This window comes from Schistocerca cancellata, chromosome 4, assembly GCF_023864275.1.
Source record: "Schistocerca cancellata isolate TAMUIC-IGC-003103 chromosome 4, iqSchCanc2.1, whole genome shotgun sequence".
NCBI classification, from domain to species: domain Eukaryota; kingdom Metazoa; phylum Arthropoda; class Insecta; order Orthoptera; family Acrididae; genus Schistocerca; species Schistocerca cancellata.
Genome location: NC_064629.1, coordinates 646,738,515 through 646,758,018, shown reverse-complemented (window position 1 = coordinate 646,758,018; position 19,504 = coordinate 646,738,515). Strand labels below are relative to the sequence as shown.

Below are 19,504 nucleotides of genomic sequence, written 5' to 3'. Positions count from 1 at the left end.
AAAGGGCCTATAACACTAACCTGGGGAACGCCAGAAATCACTTCTCTTTTACTCGATGACTTTCCATCAATTACTATGAACTGTGATCTCTCTGACAGGAAATCGCAAAACCAGTCACATAACTGAGACGATATTCCATAAGCACGCAATTTTACTACGAGCCGCTTGTGTGGTACAGTGTCAGAAGCCTTCTGGAAATGCAGGAATACGGAATCAATCTGAATTCCCTTGTCAATAGCACTCAGCACTTCATGTGAATAAAGAGCTAGTTGTGTTTCACAGGAATGATGTTTTCTAAACCCATGTTGACTGTGTGTCAATAGACAGTTTCCTTCGAGGTAATTCGTAACGTTCGAACACAGGATATGTTCTAAAATCCTACTGCATACTGATGTTAATGATATGGGCCTGTAATTTAGTGGATTACTCCTACTACGTTTCTTGAATATTGGTGTGACCTGTGCAACTTTCCAGTCTTTGGGTACGGATCTTTCGTCGAGCAAACGGTTGTATATGATTGTTATGTATGGAGCTAATGGCATCAGCATACTTTGAAAGGAACATAACTGGTATACAGTCTGGACCAGAAGTGATTTGAGTTGCTTCACTACTTCGAGGATATCTACTTCTACGCTACTCATTTTGGCAGCTGCTCTTGATTTGAATTCTGAAATATTTACTTCATCTTCTTTTGTGAAGGCATTTCGGAAGGCTGTGTTTAGTAAATCTGCTTTGGCAGCACTGTCTTCGATAGTACGTCTATTGTTGTTATGCAGAAAAGGTATTGATTGTTTCTTGCCACTAAGATACTTCACATACGACCAGAATCTCTTTGGATTTTCTGCCAGGTTTCGAGAGAAAGTTTCATTGTGGATGGAGATTGTCCCTCAGGAAGGCGCCAAGTGAATTTTTATCTTTTTTGAATAGGTATATTTTTCGCTTATTTTTCGAGGATTTAGGGATTACAATATTCAATCTCACTACGACAACCCTGTGTTCACTAATGCCTATATCGGTTTTGATGCTGGTTATTAACTCAGGATTATTTGTTGCTAAGATGTCAAGTGTGTTTTCACAACGATTTACTATTCGTGTGGGCTCATGAACTAACTGCTCGAAATAATTTTTAGAGAATGCGTTTAGCACAATTTCGGATGATATTGTATGCATACCTCCGGAATTGAACATGTATTTTCGCCAACATATCAAGGGTAAATTAAAGTCACCACCAACTATTATCGTAGGAGTCGGGTACGTGTTTGAAATCAAACTCAAGTTTTCTTTGAACCTTTCAGCAACTGTATCATCTGAACTGGGAGGTCGGTAAAAGAATCCAATTATTATTTTATTCCATTTGCCAACAATGATCTCTGCCCATACTAATTCACAGGAAGTATCTACTTCAATTTCGTGACAAGTTAAACTACTTCTAACAGCAACAAACACGCCACCGCCAACCGTGTTTAGCCTATCTTTTCGGAACACTGTTAGGTTCTTCGCAAAAATTTCAGCTGTGCTTATATCCGGCTTGAGCCAGCTTTCAGTGCCTATAACGATTTGAGCACCAATGCTTTCTATTAGCACATGGAGCTCTGGTACTTTCCCAACACAGTTACGACAATTTACAACTGTTATACCAATGGTTCTTGTATCTATGTTCTTCCTGTGTTCAGCCTGCACCCTTTGTGACTGAAGCCCATCTTATGTTTTCCCGAGACCCTCTAACCCAAAAAACTGGCCAGCCCATGCCACACAGCCCCTGCTACCCGTGTAGCCGCCTCCTGCGTATAGTGGACACCTGACCTATTCAGCGGAACCCAAAACCTAACCACCCTTTGGCGCAAGTCGAGGAATCTCCAGCCTACGCGGTCGTAGAATCATCTGAGCCTCTGATTCAGAAACTCCACTCGGCTTTGTACCAGAGGTCTGTAATCGGTTCTGTCGACTATGCTGCAAATGGTCATCTCTGCTGTCATCTTGCAAGCAAGACTGGCAGCCTTTACCACTTCTGTTAGCCGCTCGAAACCAGAGAGAATCTCTTCTCATCCAAAGCGACACACATCATTGGTACCGACATGAGTTTCCACCTGCAGCTGGCTGCACCCTGTGCTCCTCATGGCATCCGGGAGGACCCTTTCCACATCTGGAATGACTTCACCCAGTATGCACACAGAGTGCACATTTATTTTCGTATCTTCCTTGTCAGCAAAGTCCATAAGGGGCCCCATAACAAGCCTAACGTTGGAGCTCCCAACTACCAATAGTCCCACCCTCTGTGATTGCCTGGATCTTGCAGGCTGAGTGGTTTCCTCTGAAACAAGACAGGCGACAGCATCCGGCTCAGCCACAGTGTCAGCTGCAGACAGCACCTGGAACCTGTTCGTCACACAAACCAGGGAGGCCTTACGTGCAGCCGCCTGGTAAGTCTTTCGCTGCCTGCTTCACCCCCAGGTGACCTCCCACTCGTCCACAGGTGAGGGGTCAGCCTCAGTGTGAGCAGTAACTGGGTTGGCCACCGGTGAGGACCAATCAGAAGACTCTGACATACTGGACGTCTGTTGGATCCCCACGGCCAGCCCACAACAGCGGTGCCCATCCACTGCAGCCTCAAGCTGTGTAACTGAAGCCATCACAGCCTCAAGCTGAGAGCGAAGTGTTACCAACTCGGCTCGCATCCGCACACAACAATCGCAGTCCCTGTCCATACCGAAGACTGTGGAGAACTAAGCTATGCAGATAAACAGACTACATCTACATCTACATTTATACTCCGCAAGCCACCCAACGGTGTGTGGCGGAGGGCACTTTACGTGCCACTGTCATTATCTCCCTTTCCTGTTCCAGTCGCGTATGGTTCGCGGGAAGAACGACTGTCTGAAAGCCTCTGTGCGCGCTCTAATCTCTCTAATTTTACATTCGTGATCTCCTCGGGAGGTATAAGTAGGGGGAAGCAATATATTCGATACCTCATCCAGAAACGCACCCTCTCGAAACCTGGCGAGCAAGCTACACCGCGATGCAGAGCGCCTCTCTTGCAGAGTCTGCCACTTGAGTTTGTTAAACATCTCCGTAACGCTATCACGGTTACCAAATAACCCTGTGACGAAACGCGCCGCTCTTCTTTGGATCTTCTCTATCTCCTCCGTCAACCCGATCTGGTACGGATCCCACACTGATGAGCAATACTCAAGTATAGGTCGAACGAGTGTTTTGTAAGCCACCTCCTTTGTTGATGGACTACATTTTCTAAGGACTCTCCCAATGAATCTCAACCTGGTACCCGCCTTACCAACAATTAATTTTATATGATCATTCCACTTCAAATCGTTCCGCACGCATACTCCCAGATATTTTACAGAAGTAACTGCTACCAGTGTTTGTTCCGCTATCATATAATCATACAATAAAGGATCCTTCTTTCTATGTATTCGCAATACATTACATTTGTCTATATTAAGGGTCAGTTGCCACTCCCTGCACCAAGTGCCTATCCGCTGCAGATCTTCCTGCATTTCGCTACAATTTTCTAATGCTGCAACTTCTCTGTATACTACAGCATCATCCGCGAAAAGCCGCATGGAACTTCCGACACTATCTACTAGGTCATTTATATATATTGCGAAAAGCAATGGTCCCATAACACTCCCCTGTGGCACGCCAGAGGTTACTTTAATGTCTGTAGACGTCTTTCCGTTGATAACAACATGCTGTGTTCTGTTTGCTAAAAACTCTTCAATCCAGCCACACAGCTGGTCTGATATTCCGTAGGCTCTTACTTTGTTTATCAGGCGACAGTGCGGAACTGTATCGAATGCCTTCCGGAAGTCAAGAAAAATAGCATCTACCTGGGAGCCCGTATCCAATATTTTCTGGGTCTCATGAACAAATAAAGGGAGTTGGGTTTCACACGATCGCTGTTTCCAGAATCCATGTTGATTCCTACATAGTAGATTCTGAGTTTCCAAAAACGACATGATACTCGAGCAAAAGACATGTTCTAAAATTCTACAACAGACTATCGGCACGTGCTGCGCATCTCTAATGTAGACCTTAAGGAAACGCATGAACTGTCTCTAGTAATACGCAGATATTCAAGAACCTAACTACCAAAGAACTCAGGTTAAACTAAATAATTTGCCCCTGATAAGAAACTTGTAATATGTCACAAAATCGGTTTACTTTCTGACGCAAATGAAAACGCGAGAACTGTGGCTATTAGATTTTAAATTTTAAAGCATACAGATGATATAATAAAACTCGCTCCAGGTTAGGAACTCGTAAAAGTCACAAAAGCGGTTTACTTATCTGTTGGTAGCGTCTGACGCGGTCGGCTACTACTGCCTGACTGACTAACGCCAACCAGCAGTCACACTAGTTTTCAAAACAAGCTAACAAACGACTATCGACTCATGCTACGGAAATCTACTGCAGACCCTGAGAAAAACGCATGAACTGTGTCTAGTAATATGCACACATTAAAAAACCTAACTACCGAAGCACTCACGTGAGACTAAATAATTTGCCCCTGATAAGGAACGGTAGGCATCTCCCTGGTGCACCTAGCTTGCTTGGTCATTACCTAACAAACGTTAAGTTCAGATGGGATAACACACCAAGAAAAGGCATTTTGGTTTTGTTTCAATAGGTGCAACTCAGCTACAACTATGTAGTACGATTTTTTCCAAGAGTACAGCACTGCATAATGGCACCAGAAGTTTCAAGACATTGGTTGTTCATGTAAACAGAAACCCACAGGTTATAACAGTGTGCTAGTTTAAAATGCAGATTGCACTCAACAGAGTTGTGCATGTAGTCCACAGAAGTCTATTAATCGCACAGCCACAAGTCAGCCATTGTTAAAAGCCTTTCATAATGGTGTAAACAACTATGTGTAGGATTTTATGAATTTGTTCTGGGTGTGCAGATAGAAGACAACAATTTATTACACATTTAGTGGTCAGCTACCCTGCACTTAAGTGGAAAAATGGACAACCACAACATAAGAATAAGGTGAACACAGCAGACACATACAGTCAAGCACAAGAAAGATTCTTCAAAGCTTCATGTGTTTTGCACCATTTCCTGAAAAAGGTTTACGCTCATTCTTCTTTGATCAAAAGGTGAGTACAAGAACCATGTCATGTACCTAGATATGTTGGAGATTACACTTTATCCCCAATTGTGGGCACATGGTGAAAATTTCATGTTTCAACAGAACATAGCCCTTCTGTATTGGAACCTACACATAACAGGATTTCTTAACAAGTTACCTCAATAATGCTTCAGTTGTAACAGGTGTACAGATTTTGTATTGCACCAATGACCTCCAAGGCAGGGCTTGTGAAAGACTTCATTCATTTGGGTCCCCTTCAAACAAGTTTGGCCGAACTGCTACGTCAGACAGAAGCTGTGATAAAAGCCATATTCCCAGGCATTCTTACAAAAATATGGGATGAGCTTGAGTATCGTCTGGGTGTTTGTAATGAAACTGATGAAGGGTGTATCGAACATTTGTGAAAGGTAAATGGAAACTTTGGTTGTACACAAAGTAACCCAAGACTGTATTGCTAGGATACACCCTGGCAAAACTGGATGATTCTTTTTGAAATAGAAACAAGTTAAAATAAATCCGAAGTTCCTATCTTCAGTAATCTAGAACAGGCCCATTCACCAATCAGACTGTGTGAACTGGCTCACGCTTACACCACAGCAGTGAGCAATCAACTGGCTCACAGTAATGGAGGGGGAAGAGGAGGGGAGAAACTGTTGTGTATGCCTGCCAATAGTTCTACAAAGATGTATTGCTTCACAGTGGCTAATTAATGCCTTTCATGGCAAATTTATTTAATAAAATTGTTGAACTGATGAAAAATTACAATGAAATTAAGCCTACATTTATTTTAATTGATAATGAAATGAATATTGGGCAGTTAAGTACAAAAGATGATATTTCTTACGGGTGATGCAGCCTTATGGTGAATGTTGTTTTCAGATGAAGTTTAAATTGACATCAAAATGTATTTCATGACTATTTTATTCACACATTAAACATAGAAATACTGCATGTCAATGAATACTACTTATTTTGCTTTTCACAAATGCATCGATGTCTGGTACAATTTCTGAGCACTGCTAATTTGAAGATAAGGTTTTAAATTGAAGTCAGTGAGCTTCTGTTGGTAGATTTTGTTCTCTTCCTTGCAGAAAAAAGTTGCTCTCACAGATATGTAGGTCTTAACACTGACATAATAGTAGCTGAAAACTTATGGAGTTGTGAAAATTTATATCGAAATTTTTATAAGAGTCTACAAGACATTTTCTTATGAAACTTATAACTCAACTGCCTGTCACATTGCAGGTCTGTGACTTCTAACTGTAGATAGGCATCGTGCACTGACATGTTATAAACTGATACTGGTGTGCCTGACCTTTTCTTTGAAGTTCCTAACCTGACAATAATGCTACTTTTCACCGATTTTAAAAGAGCTACTCGCCACTTTAAGCACTGTGCCATTAACTAAATATGCTTGCATTTAAAACTATGATGAATTTAACATATTGTCATAAGAAAAGAAAGGACAGGAAAATAAGCTCTTGCCTTTCTGTTTAATGAGAACTACTGCACTGGTGATGCAACTGTCTTATGAAATTGCTCACTCAAACCAACCAAATATGCAAGACAGGGCACAGTTTGCACTTCCTCTGTCCTACATAACGATGTCTGGTCACGATATTTTACCAGAAGCACTCACTACCTACAAGGGAACCTGCCCATCACACACCCCCTCAGATTTAGTTATAAGTTGGCACAGTGGATAGGCCTTGAAAAACTGAACACACATCAATCGAGAAAACCAATTCCTCCACAGGAAAACACGTCTGATGTATTCTATATGACACTGGTGATAGCATGTGTGTCACATGACAGGAATATGTTGTCGACCCACCTAACTTGTACACTTGGCGAATGGGTAAAAAGATTCTTCTACCTTGCCCGATTTAGGTTTTCTCGTGGATGTGATAATCACTCCCAAAAAAGTGATGAAAACATAAGAGTTTGTCACATAAACTGCAACAAATGAATGCAACAGTTTCACGGTCGCACAGTTTTCTCTGTGCTCTGTCAAAACATGTTTTTAACGTTTTCAAATTTTTCCGTGTGTAGACTGTCAAATACTGCATATGTCCAAGCAAATCTGAACATGTCCTGGAATTTTGGAGAGCAAAGTTGACTATGTGTAAGTGCTTGAACTTTGATAATTGTCTGAAAATAAAAAAATAAACTTTTCATTCGAGAGAAGACTTGAACCAAGGACCTCTCGTTCCGCAGTTGCTCACGCTAACCACAGGACCACGGAGCTCCTCAGCTCATATTATCCTTGATGTCGCCTATCTTGCGCATGGACTACTCAGTTTGTATATTTTGCTTATTTTTTTCATAGTTCCACACAACTTCTTCCTGTTTTCTCGATTGATGTGTGTTCAGTTTTTCAAGGCCTATCCACTGTGCCAACTTATAACAAAATCTGAGGGGGGTGCGATGGGGAGGTTCCCTTGTTAGGTGGTGAGCGAGCGTGAGCACTCGTGCTCACCTAGCTGCCTGCTGAATGGGCCCAATCTAGAAGATAATTTGATTTTGCTTTAAACTGCGGCAAACAAACAATACATAATTATATAGGAGTACGGTCTATATATACTTTCTCCAATTTATTTTATCTCATCAGAGTGAAAAGAGCCATTTTTATTATTAGGAATATAACACTTCCCTTGGGTATGGTAAGAATACCGTTTATATGAAGTGCAGAATTCTATAGTGAATATTTTATTAATCACAAAACCAATTTCTTGTTTTGCTTTTATGTTACATTTGCTAATATAATGCATGTGAATTCTGAGTTACGATTTGCAAGACCACTGTATGGAATGAGCGTTTCAAAGACCATAATTTTTTAATATACCTTAGGCAGTTTCCTTCAATCGATTTTAATCTCATTCTTAGCACATGGGAGACTATACAATATACGATTACTAACAAAGTTATGATTATTACAATGTTTAATAAGAACTACTGCACTAGTGATGCAACTGTCTTATGAAATCACTCATTCAAACTAACCAAATATCCAAGTTCGGGCTGTTTTGGTAAGGTGGCAGTAATCATTAAATTAACAGCACAATTGGTATTTCTTTAACTTTCAGATCTGGAAATGTTTCCATGATTTACAAACCTAGTGAGAACAAATATTTTTTGTGGTGGTGTTCTGATATTAACTATCCTCAACCTTCTTGCCCATTTAACTTAAGAAACAACTTGAGCTTCACTTTACTTGCATCACCTTCATCAAGAGGATGTGGCAAAAGAAGACCTAGATTCATAAATTTAGTGTTCACTGAAGATACCACTACAGACAAGCACTGATACACAATGTTACAACACCTTCTTGTGAAAAAGTATACTCTGCTTTGCATAATGCAAGTGTAATTGCAGGTGGAGCATAGTCCATATGATGGCCACTGATGCCATGCAGCGGTTAATACAAAGGCCTTCCATTCAGAAGGATCAGGGTTCAAGGGCTTGTCTGTTTTTAGAGGAGGAGGAGGAGGAGGAGGAGGAAGAGTAATGGATCAAGATTTAATGTTCCACTGATGGTCAGTTCCTTAGAGATAGGGCAGAGTCTTGTGAAAAGAAAGGATAGGAAATTAAGCTCTTGCCTTTCTGTTGGAACCTTCCCAGCATTCATTTTAAACGATTTGAGGAAATTACAAAAAACCAAAATCTATATGTGTAAGTTACAATTTCCCTTCTTGAGGATGCAAGTCCAGAAAAAGAACAAGAGTATGTATTTAAGAGGAGTAGGGAAAAAAAAAACACTGATTTGTGCTGCAGAGGTTCCAATGAGAGGAGTAATAGAAATTTTCATATTTAGACAGTAATTACAGAGATAAATGTTCGCTCAGTTTCAGTGTGGTAAGATGAAATAACACCTTTATTTTCTAATAAAAGTAAATTGCAGCATTATCTGCCTGGAACAATTTCAAGTACAATACAAGTAGTGGAACTATTTGATCTATCTCCTATCCACTTTATCAATAACTCAGATTATCCAAAGACTGTAATGAACACATTATTTTTAAGACAAATACACTAAGTTAATTGTGTCAGCAACAAATCTCAACCTGTTATGAATGGTATCACCCAAATACTTTAACACACTGCCAACTCGACAGTGATGTTAATATTAGTACTGTACAAACATGATTACACTTGGTACATTTTTATGTAACACTTTTTAGCTTGTGAACAACAGTTTATAGCTGTCCACAATAAAGAAAATCTCAAATGTAAATGGTTAACTTGAAAGAAACATAGCACTTGAGAAAATGAAACCTAATCATTAAGGAGGGTACACAATATTTCTCAGATATCTGTAATGGCACTGCATCATTCTCTCATTGACACTCACTACAATTAAGAACTCCCAGTCACTTAAATTAAAGGAAGTTTTTCAGCTCCTAAAGGTATTCTAAGAAAACTGACAAAATTATATAAAAAAATAAGCTAAAATATCTGTCCCACATGTGAAATTATGTCTAACAGGTTTTTTTTAATTGCCTGAATGCAAGAAAATGTTTAAACAATTTTTTTAATGAAGCAAGACAACTGGTAACAAAGTCAACACTTGTAAAATGATGTGTGGATGGAGTACGTGAATATAAAAGTATGTGAGGAAAAAGTGATACTACAGGTGCCACATAAAAAAGTGCATCATGTAATATCTGCTATGGCCTTCTTTATGAACAGATGAGAATATACAGAAAGATAACAGAAATTACATAAGGTTTTCATGCAATAAATATTATATTGGCAGAAATCATAATCTTAAGACCCAAATCTCTGTTTCTGAAAGGTAAGTGACAATATGTGCATTGCTCAAATGTTTTTACACACTGTAGGTAGTTCAGTATTAGACATAGGACAATGTATATGAGCATACAAAATGTGGCCAATGAGTCATTTTCAGATTTTATGTGCACCCTGTATGACATAAGATGTAATGTGATGTAATGTAATAACAAGCACATAATAGATATTTTTAAGAATTGCTCGTGTGCCATCTGCATGCGATACCCCTGCACTCTAAACTTAACTTTTAATTAGAAATTTTCTGATTTACATAACCAGGAGTCTGGTATTTCCTCCTTATTAAGCTGTTACATGTTCATATATTCCCAAAGATATAAAATCTTTGTTCTTGTGCCATTTCACTTCTACTCTCTGACATAAAAAGTCTACAAAAATTATCAACCAGTGGCTTCGAATCATATCCCTACTATTACACGACATCACGAGAACACTGGGGTATGTTCTGTAGTATCAAATGTCTAGCTACTTTGTAAAACATTATTAAAAACTGTCACTTTTTTAAAATGAATACTGAATTTTTCTGATATATACAATTGATCAACAAAAGATTCAAGTGCACATATGACATTACACTTGGGGAAAATTATAGATTTTTGCTCACACATGCAAATTTACTAGTAATTCTGACAAATAAATTAATTACCTTCATGGACAAAATGCAAAGAATTATTAAGAAATTATGCCCAAAACATTTTCAAAATAAATGTTTAAGTTTCATAAACCTGTTAATGAATGATTTAACAGGTCAGGTCCTTACAGTATAGCTAATGCAAACTGAAGAGCTGGATTGTTGTGCAGTTATGAGCTTCAGAACATCACTCACCTGCAAAGGTCCACTCGCAATCGTCTTCAGGGCAGGGGTAGGTTGTCCACTCTCTGCAGGCTTCAGCCCACATTCTAAGGGAGAGTCACTATCCTCACACTTCTCAGGGTTTGACTCTGTATCACATATGGCAAGTAATCAGCTGCCTGCACGATCACATGCAGGCACTTCATGCAACAGCTTACCACCAACGATGCCAAATGCATATCTCTCTTTTAAATTAAGACAAAACAAAACTATTACACTGAAAAACTGAGGTGCACTTCTGCTGTTCTTCCAACAGTAACTACATAAAGACATGTCAGAAATGCTGCCTAAAATTACTTTAAGGGGATGAAATGTTAAAATGCTTAAAATGTGGGAAAAGTTTAAATCCCTGGAGACTCACTTTACATGATCCACTCTCTCCCAGAAATGTGCTTACAACCTCCGTAAGGTGTGCATGCTGTTTATAAACAGGCTGGTAACTACTGATGAAGTAGATGAAAAGGTGTAAGAAGAATGAATTACACTGAAAATAATATAGCTTAAGGTGCATAAAATAGGACAAAGAGCTAGCCAAAGAGTAAGTCTACATTAGCTAGCTTCAGATCACAGCAGCTCTAAGCAATATTAGTGAACGTGCATGTGCATGTATGTGCATGGACACACACACACACACACACACACACACACACACACACACACCAATTAGAAAGGGAAGAAACTGTACAGTTGGTGAAAGGACATATAGTTGGTAAATGGACACAGTTCATGCCACAAAGCAATGTCCCCAAACTTGTACCACACCACAACCTATTTGTGGAGTTTACTTCTGACAACCTGTTGCTATCTGTGGCAAACACTGATAACACCATTAGCTCAAAACAGCTGTTATAATGACCTGTATGATCAACTAACATGTCCATAGACAATGGTCACTGACTTTAGAAGAGAGGGCAAAGTACAATTTCTAGATGGTGAACTTAATGATCTGTTGGTATGTTCCATTATTTTGAGACAAGTACTCTCATTAGTCCTTACATGTTGTAAATAAACAAATGGGAGGGGTTTGGGCATTTGCATGCTGTTAAATGATTTTTACGTAACACACAAATTATTTGATTTGCTGTGCTCTACTACCTGTCCAACAAAAGCAGCTGTTTCTAAGTCAAATACCCATGAGTGTAGCTTGATGGTAGCGATAAAATCATCAGCATGAATGACTGTCAGTATAATAGGCAACTGAAACTCCCTGGCAGATTACAACTCTGTGCCAGACTGGGATTCGAACCTAGAACCTTTGCCTTTCATGGGCAAGTGCTTTACCAACTAAGCAACTGAAGCACAACTTACAACCATGGCAGAAGTAAGGGTATTAGGACAAGTCATAAGTCATGCTTTTGTAGCTCTGTTGGTAGAGCACTTGCTCACGAAAAGTAAAGGACCTGGGTTTGAGACCTGGTCCAGGGCCCAGTTTTAATCTGCCAGGAAATTTCTTAGTGCACTCTTTGCTGCAGAGTGAAAACTTCTTTGTGGCAACAGGTAACTGTTACAGGTTTGTGCAACATTCTACGAATATAATTCTATCTTCAGTCAGGTCACAGAACACATCAACACCAAAGTATGGCTAAATAAAATGGTGTCATAAGAAATCATAGTCTATGATGGGGATTACTTCAAATATACTGGGTTTCTTAGGTGTTTAAAGTAGAATTTCACTTGCACATTTAGTCCGGCATGCGTGCATGTGCGCTCGTGTATACGTGTGTGTGCACGGAGTCGCAAAAGTACAATGATGAATGACGACAGACAAGCAACCTCTTTAGTGGGAGGTTGCAAAAGGCCAATGATGTTTATGGCATTCACTGCCCCAAATGTTGTCTACCATTCAACCACAATATTGGCTGCTAATGGCAACATGGGGTGGGACTGGTGGTATCCACTGGTGAGCACAGCATGAGGCTACAGACAAGTAACTCAAAAAGTGCTACAGTGCTAGTGATGTCGATACAAAACAGAGCAATGGCAACAATAAACAAAACAAAAATTGCATTATATCTACAGCAACAGTTGCTGAAATTGACATTTTGTCAGAAAGAAACCCAAGGAATTTCACACAGAGAGAGACAAGTGGCTGATGAAATATTAGCATTTCTGCAAGATGAGCGAGTGGAATGTGTGGTATTGTACATGCTCAACTATGCGGACAATGTACATGAGTAGTACAGTGACAACAATACATGCTTAACAAATTGAAAGTGATATTGAAACAGCCATGTAGTTCATCATCCTTGTTGGGCAGGGATTCACAAATCCAGTCTCCAGTGAAATGTAGTAAAGGACAGTTGTTGTCAAAGGAGGGGTACTTAACATGATTACATACATCGAAGTCTGCAGCAATATAACCGTGCAGTGCTCAAGATAAACTATGTATATTGAAGGAAGGACAAGGCGCACTTGTTACAAAAGCAGATATTGGCGCATTTTGATGATGCTCGATACAATTTGCAGCATGTGCATGATAGTGACATACTACATATGGACATCAAACTGCACAAGACATAGGTTATAGTGATTTCAAGGGAAGCAGTGGATGATTGTCTAACTTCTAACAGTGTAACAGAAATGAAAAACGTAATATAACGAAATTTCACACAAAGCATCAACCTGACAATGCGCAGCAAACTGAGGAATCAGCCCAAAAACTTGCAGATGAGATAAACAAATTTATCCCATCATTCAGTACGGAATTTGTTTTCAACTCCGACCAATCGGCATTTGAAGAGGAAATGCATATTAAAGGAAACCTGTCAATTAAAGGTACCAAGAGAATCGTATCAATGCCAAAATGCATTCAAATACAATTATGCTGACTGGTAATTTGGTTGACTGCTAAATTGGTTGCAAGACACTGGAGGTGCTCTGCCCCTTACACTTCTTCCTCATGTGCGTGATCTTGTAAGGGCAGTAGGGAATAATTATGTTTCAGCAAGCTAGAGTGGGAAAACGGATGTTAGACTCCACCTATGGTACGAGCACTGCTTGTGGCCACTATCTGGTCAAAATAACTTGCTTTTGCTTGATTCCTGATCTGTGTATAAAAATCGTACTCCTTTAGAAGACTCTATCTCTCCTGACATTGAAATTCATACCACCTGGAACCACTGAACAAATTCAGCCTCTGGATGTGTGTTTTTCCCATGCCTACAAAACATATTATCACACTATCTGCAGCTATGCCTTAAAGGATAGGCAGTTTCATAATGAGATTTATGACAGACTGTTTCTCATTCAGTTGAATGCCATCACATTCCATCAGTTCTCATCACCCAGTTACAACATGATTCTCTAGGCATTTTTTAACAATGGATACCTAGCTGAACGTCCAGCACAGTTTGTAACTCCCATGGAGTTTGCCTTTGATTTTAATGAAGCGAACCTTTTAATGGTGTGTCTTTATGTCAGCAATGTCTATTTTGTGAAGTGTAATAAATACACTATGTGATCAAAAGTATCCGGACGCCCCCAAAAACATATTTTCATATTAGGTGCATTGTGCTGCCACCTACTGCCAGGTACTCCATCTCAGTGACCTCAGTAGTCCTTAGACATTGTGAGACAGCAGAATGGGGTGCTCCACAGAACTCACAGACTTCAAACATGGTCAGGTGATTGGGTGTCACTTGTGTCATATACCTATACGCGAGATTTCCACACACCTAAACATCCCTAGGTGCACTGTTTCTGATGTGATAGTGAAGTGGAAACGTGAAGGGACACATACAACACAGAAGTGTACAGGTTGACCTTGTTGTCGACTGACAGAGACAGCCGACAGTTGAAGGGGTCATAATGTGTAAAAGGCAAACATCAATCCAGACCATCACACAAGAATTCCAAACTGCATCAGGATCCACTGCAAGTACTATGACAGTTAGGTGAGAGGTGAGAAAACTTGGATTTCATGGTAGAGCGGCTGCTCATAAGCCACACATCACGCCGGCAAATGCCAAACATCGCCTCGCTTGGTGTAAGGAGTGTAAACATTGGAGGACTGAACAGTGGAAAAACGTGTGAAGTGATGAATCATGGTACACAATGTGGCAATCTGAAGGCAGGGTGTGGGTGTGGCAAATACCCAGTGAACGTCATCTGCCCATGTGTATATTGCCAGTAGTAAAATTCAGAGGCGGTGGTGTTATGGTATGGTCGTGTTTTTCATGGAGGGGGCTTGCACCCCTTCTTGTTTTGCAAGGCACTATCACAGCACAGGCCTAGACTGATGTTTCAAGCACCATCTTTCTTCCCACTGTTGAAGAGCAATTCGTGGATGGCGATGATATCTTTCAACACGATCGAGCACCAGTTCATAATGCACGGCCTGTGGTGGAGTGGTTACACGACAATAAAAGCCCTGTACAGAGTCCTGACCTGAATCCTATAGAACACCTTTGAGATGTTTTGGAATGCCGACTTCGTGCCAGGCCTAACCGACCGACAATGATACCTCTCCTCAGTGCAGCACTGCATGAAGAATGGGCTGCCATTCCCCAAGAAACTTACTAGCACCTGTTTGAACATATGCCTGCGAAAGCAGAAGCTATCATCACGGCTAAGGGTGGACCAACACCATATTGAATTTCAGCCTTACCGATGGAGAGCACCATGAACTTTTAAGTCATTTTCAGCCAGGTGTTCGGGTACTTTTGATCACATAGTGTAAATCCCATAAAAGATTAATCTCTACACCTACCAGGCACCCATTTTCTGTCACCCTCCAGATGCACATGGTGAGTTATTAGCAGCTAAAATTTTTCCTGTCATAACTGTTCATAGAACACTTTCAAATGAGCTTTACTAAAGATTGAACTCCTTACCCTGCAGTCAAGGTGTACCTTGTGAGACTGACAACAGGAACAAATTTGGTGAAATGAAAGGTGATGGCAAAAAAGTAAGTAGGAGAAGTGAAGATGAAAACAAAATATCCCACTTTTATTTCATTTATCTGTGGAAGTTGGTTTTTTTAATTAAATATATCTAGCAGCTTTATTTAGTACATAGTGGATGTTTCATCATGGATAATTCGCAGATGGTGGACAACGCTTTTTATTCTGAGAAGATATGTCTTTAATTGAAGCCTATTACTAATATATTATCACAATGGGTGGTATTTAATTATCTTCTGATAAGTACTGAATTTTGCTGTACAGAAGCTACACACCACTCTATTCAATTGACAGAGGAAAAACTTCACAAAAGTCAAAGATGACAGCGAATCGCAGCCCAGAGCACCCATAGTCAACAACTAAAATACATTGGAGCAGCCCGATCCAAATATATCCAAGTATCTCTACTTGCCAACAGGGAAGGCTGAAGCTGTGTAACTCTTAATTTCCAAAACATGGAATTACAAAAAGAAAAATAATCTTTGTTACAAGGATGACATTTTAGCTAACCTCAGTAACACTAAACAAGTTTCCATTTTAAGTAACTGTACCACGACTACACATGGAAGTTTCTATTTTTCAGATTTCAATAATATTTTTGGCATACACTATGATGTCTTATGAGAATAAATACCACTTACTTTCAAATGCATGTGCTGTGAATTGTTTACTATCATTGCATGCTACCTACTAAACATGAAATCATGATGTTATTGTCTCAATACTATTTTTTTGTTTTAAATGTGGCTTTAATTGCCACGTACTCTGCAATGAAGTAACTATAGATGTTTTTTTCTGATAAAAAAATATATATATATTTTTAAAGTGAGCTATCAGAAAAGTTTTACTGTAGGGAAAAAAAAAGCCATAAAAGGAGAACATATTACAGATTCAGAACAATACTTTCCTGACAAATGTTGGCTTTTGAAGCAGGAGCCACTAATTCTCTTTCAAATAACTCCTATATTGTCTCCATGGTGTTCTTTGGTCCCCATTCTAGTCCTCTGGTCAAGGATAAAACCCTGCTTGCAACAAGTAGTGATCCCAGGTCATCCATATGAGAGTAAGAAATGATGATGGATGCTAATGCTCCACAAGATTAGGTTAAAAAATACTTGCCATCCTTTACTGTGAAAATTATAATGTTATCATCCCACTTCCAATGTGAGTCAATGTGAACACTACAGTATACTATCTAAGGCTTCAAAAGACTAGAAGTAGAAAGTTCAGGTACTGAGTTATGATACATTAACAACTTCATTATTCTGGCATTTTTGAACATATGGTATGGTATACAAATTTATGGTGAATTTAGAGAAACAACTGATGGCCATTCTTTCTACAGCTGCTGTGACTTTCCTGTTTTCTCAGCGATGCAGAAAAGTTGAGTGCTGCCAGTTTTTGTGGCACAGACACCAGTACCACTTCCATGGTACCCATGTTAATGGTTTCATTCAGGGTCTTCAGTGACAAATCTGGGATATGATACTTTGAAAATAAGCAGGTAGTTTTGTTGAAATACAGCCCTCCCCTTAGTTCAACAGTTGGTCTTGCATCTTATCTTACTGCCTACTCATTGTTCGGGGCACTAACAAACACAGACAACTTGTCCTTGCAAAGATCATAGAAAAGCATTCAAAAAATCATTTAATTTCTTAGTTATCTACACTCTTTGCAACAAATGCAAACATTTCATTGCTATATTTGCAACCAGGAATGGATCTGATAAACACGAACACTACAATACTAATTATGCACTTATGAGCCATCCAGTTTTCTGTATATTATGTAAATGACCAGAAAAGTATCACACCTTAGACCAGCTTAGGATTTCAACAGCTTGCACACCTTTTTTTCTATTTTTAGATAGCACCAAATGTTTCAGAGTAATGTGGCACCAGTAGTCATGCAAATACCAAGGATGAAGATCGGAGGAAAATGGGGGTGAGCAGATAACACAAGTGTCAATCTCAAAAATGCAACATGCATAGTAACTTTAAATTTTATTGCACTTGGGATGGAAAAATACATTATTACTTGCATTACACAAGCACTAGTCAAAATGGCCAGACTAGTACCTGCAGATACACATTTCTCTAGTGGTTTAAGAATGGGCTCCTTACCAACAGAGCTGTAACAGACACTAATGCTCTGAGAAATCTTTTTTAACGTCTCCAGGTTTCGTGCACATACTTAACAACATTTCTGAGAGCAAATTGCATCAGATATAACCAGAAATTCATTCAGATGTTACCAAGCACATACGATAAAATTGCATTCTACAAGGGCTGCAGTTCTGGCCATGTCATCAGTCATCTAGAACCTTTTCATTAACATGGAATACCGAATGATAAAACTGTATACAATTTAAATTAATATCATTTGGCAAGGAAGCTGAAAATCTCTCACTATTTGCATGCAACAAGAAAAGTTTGCTTCTATACTTGACATATAATTTAGAATATAAGCACTGAAAGGAGGAACATTATTGCATATGAAAAACAAAAAGAACATATACATAAGAACTTGATAGAACTTAAAAGAGAATAAACCCAATGGATAGGGTTATGAAAACATTCAATTTGGAGATTAGTTGTTACAATAATTTTACAGTTTTCAGAAAATTGTGTCATTTGTTTCAGAATCAGTGAAGTGTGCACCCCTATTTATATTTCATGCAGTCACTCATTATCTAATTATGAACTTCACAATGAAAAACATATGTCAATGTATCAAAACACAAAGCTTAAAGCAACAGCCACTATCACACATGCAAACTCTATTCACTTTCTTCAATTACACTGCATCTTCAAACATGCATTGAAGTTCAATAAATGAGACACCCAACCTTACAAGTTTGTTATGAAATTCTAACTACTCTAACAGCCATAACAAAACTGAAGGCAACAGAAAAATTAATACAAACAAACAAGTGTACTCAGTGAAACTATCATAGCTTCTTGTTGGAATGTACAAAAGATGATTATTTCCCCTTTTCATTATCCATTCTTTGAAGAACCCTTGTCTTCTGCCATACCACCTCTGATAGCAGGTCAGGTGTGTGTGTGTGTGTGTGTGTGTGTGTGTGTGTGTGTGTGTGTGTGTGTGTGTGTGTGTATTCATTCCCCCCCCCTCCCCATGCTCGTGACTCCATTCATCCCACTTGTTTATGGATTTAGTTTCATAATATAAAAATTCTGCTTATGACCAAAGCACAGATAATAGCGGTAAATTTTGTACAATGTACTGCAAGAGAGAAAACAACACCAATTAAACTATACATTTTTATAATACTTCATTGCATCCACAAATGCATTCTATTTTCCAGATGTTATTTATTATACTGATGTTATTTATTATATTCCCAAAATTTGTAAGTTGCAATGATACAAACAATGAGCATCTGAAGATCTGCCTCTCTTGTCATAAGTAAATAGTGGTGCAGAAACGAACACAATAAATGAATTTTAAAATTAAATTATGTAAAAACAGACAGCGAGTGTGCTCTGCATCAGCGATATCAAGAACTTCATAAAAAATTACAGTGCAAACCAGAATCTTTATGTGCACAATTAATACACAACTAAAGGGTAGAAACTGGCCACATAGAAGTAACTGGGGAACTACAAAGCTGTAGCTTATGTAGTAACAACTTTAGCACTAATAACATTATGTATGACATGAATTACTGTTTCCACTGGATCACCTGCAACTTAATCAAACTCTCCCGCCCACTTTTTTCCTCCTTTTTCTTATTGACTGGTGTGATCCTTCAGAACAACACACTGAGATTTTCATATACAGGAGAACCCCATGATTATTATATTT

The 19,504-nt window shown here is 39.1% G+C and overlaps 1 protein-coding gene across 2 annotated transcripts in view; it reads right to left on the bottom strand.

Moving 5' to 3' along the window:
• The window catches only part of LOC126183288 (transcription initiation factor TFIID subunit 3), a 344,471-nt gene that overhangs the window by 81,748 nt on the left and 243,219 nt on the right, over positions 1–19,504 (bottom strand). Inside the window, exon 9 of one of the 2 annotated variants that reach the window (XM_049925123.1) lies at positions 10,749–10,864. The exons of the other annotated variant lie outside the window; for it this stretch is intronic. Coding sequence (XP_049781080.1) covers positions 10,749–10,864 — 116 coding nt within the window. The remainder of the gene's footprint in view (positions 1–10,748; positions 10,865–19,504) is intronic. 2 annotated transcript variants of the gene reach the window in all.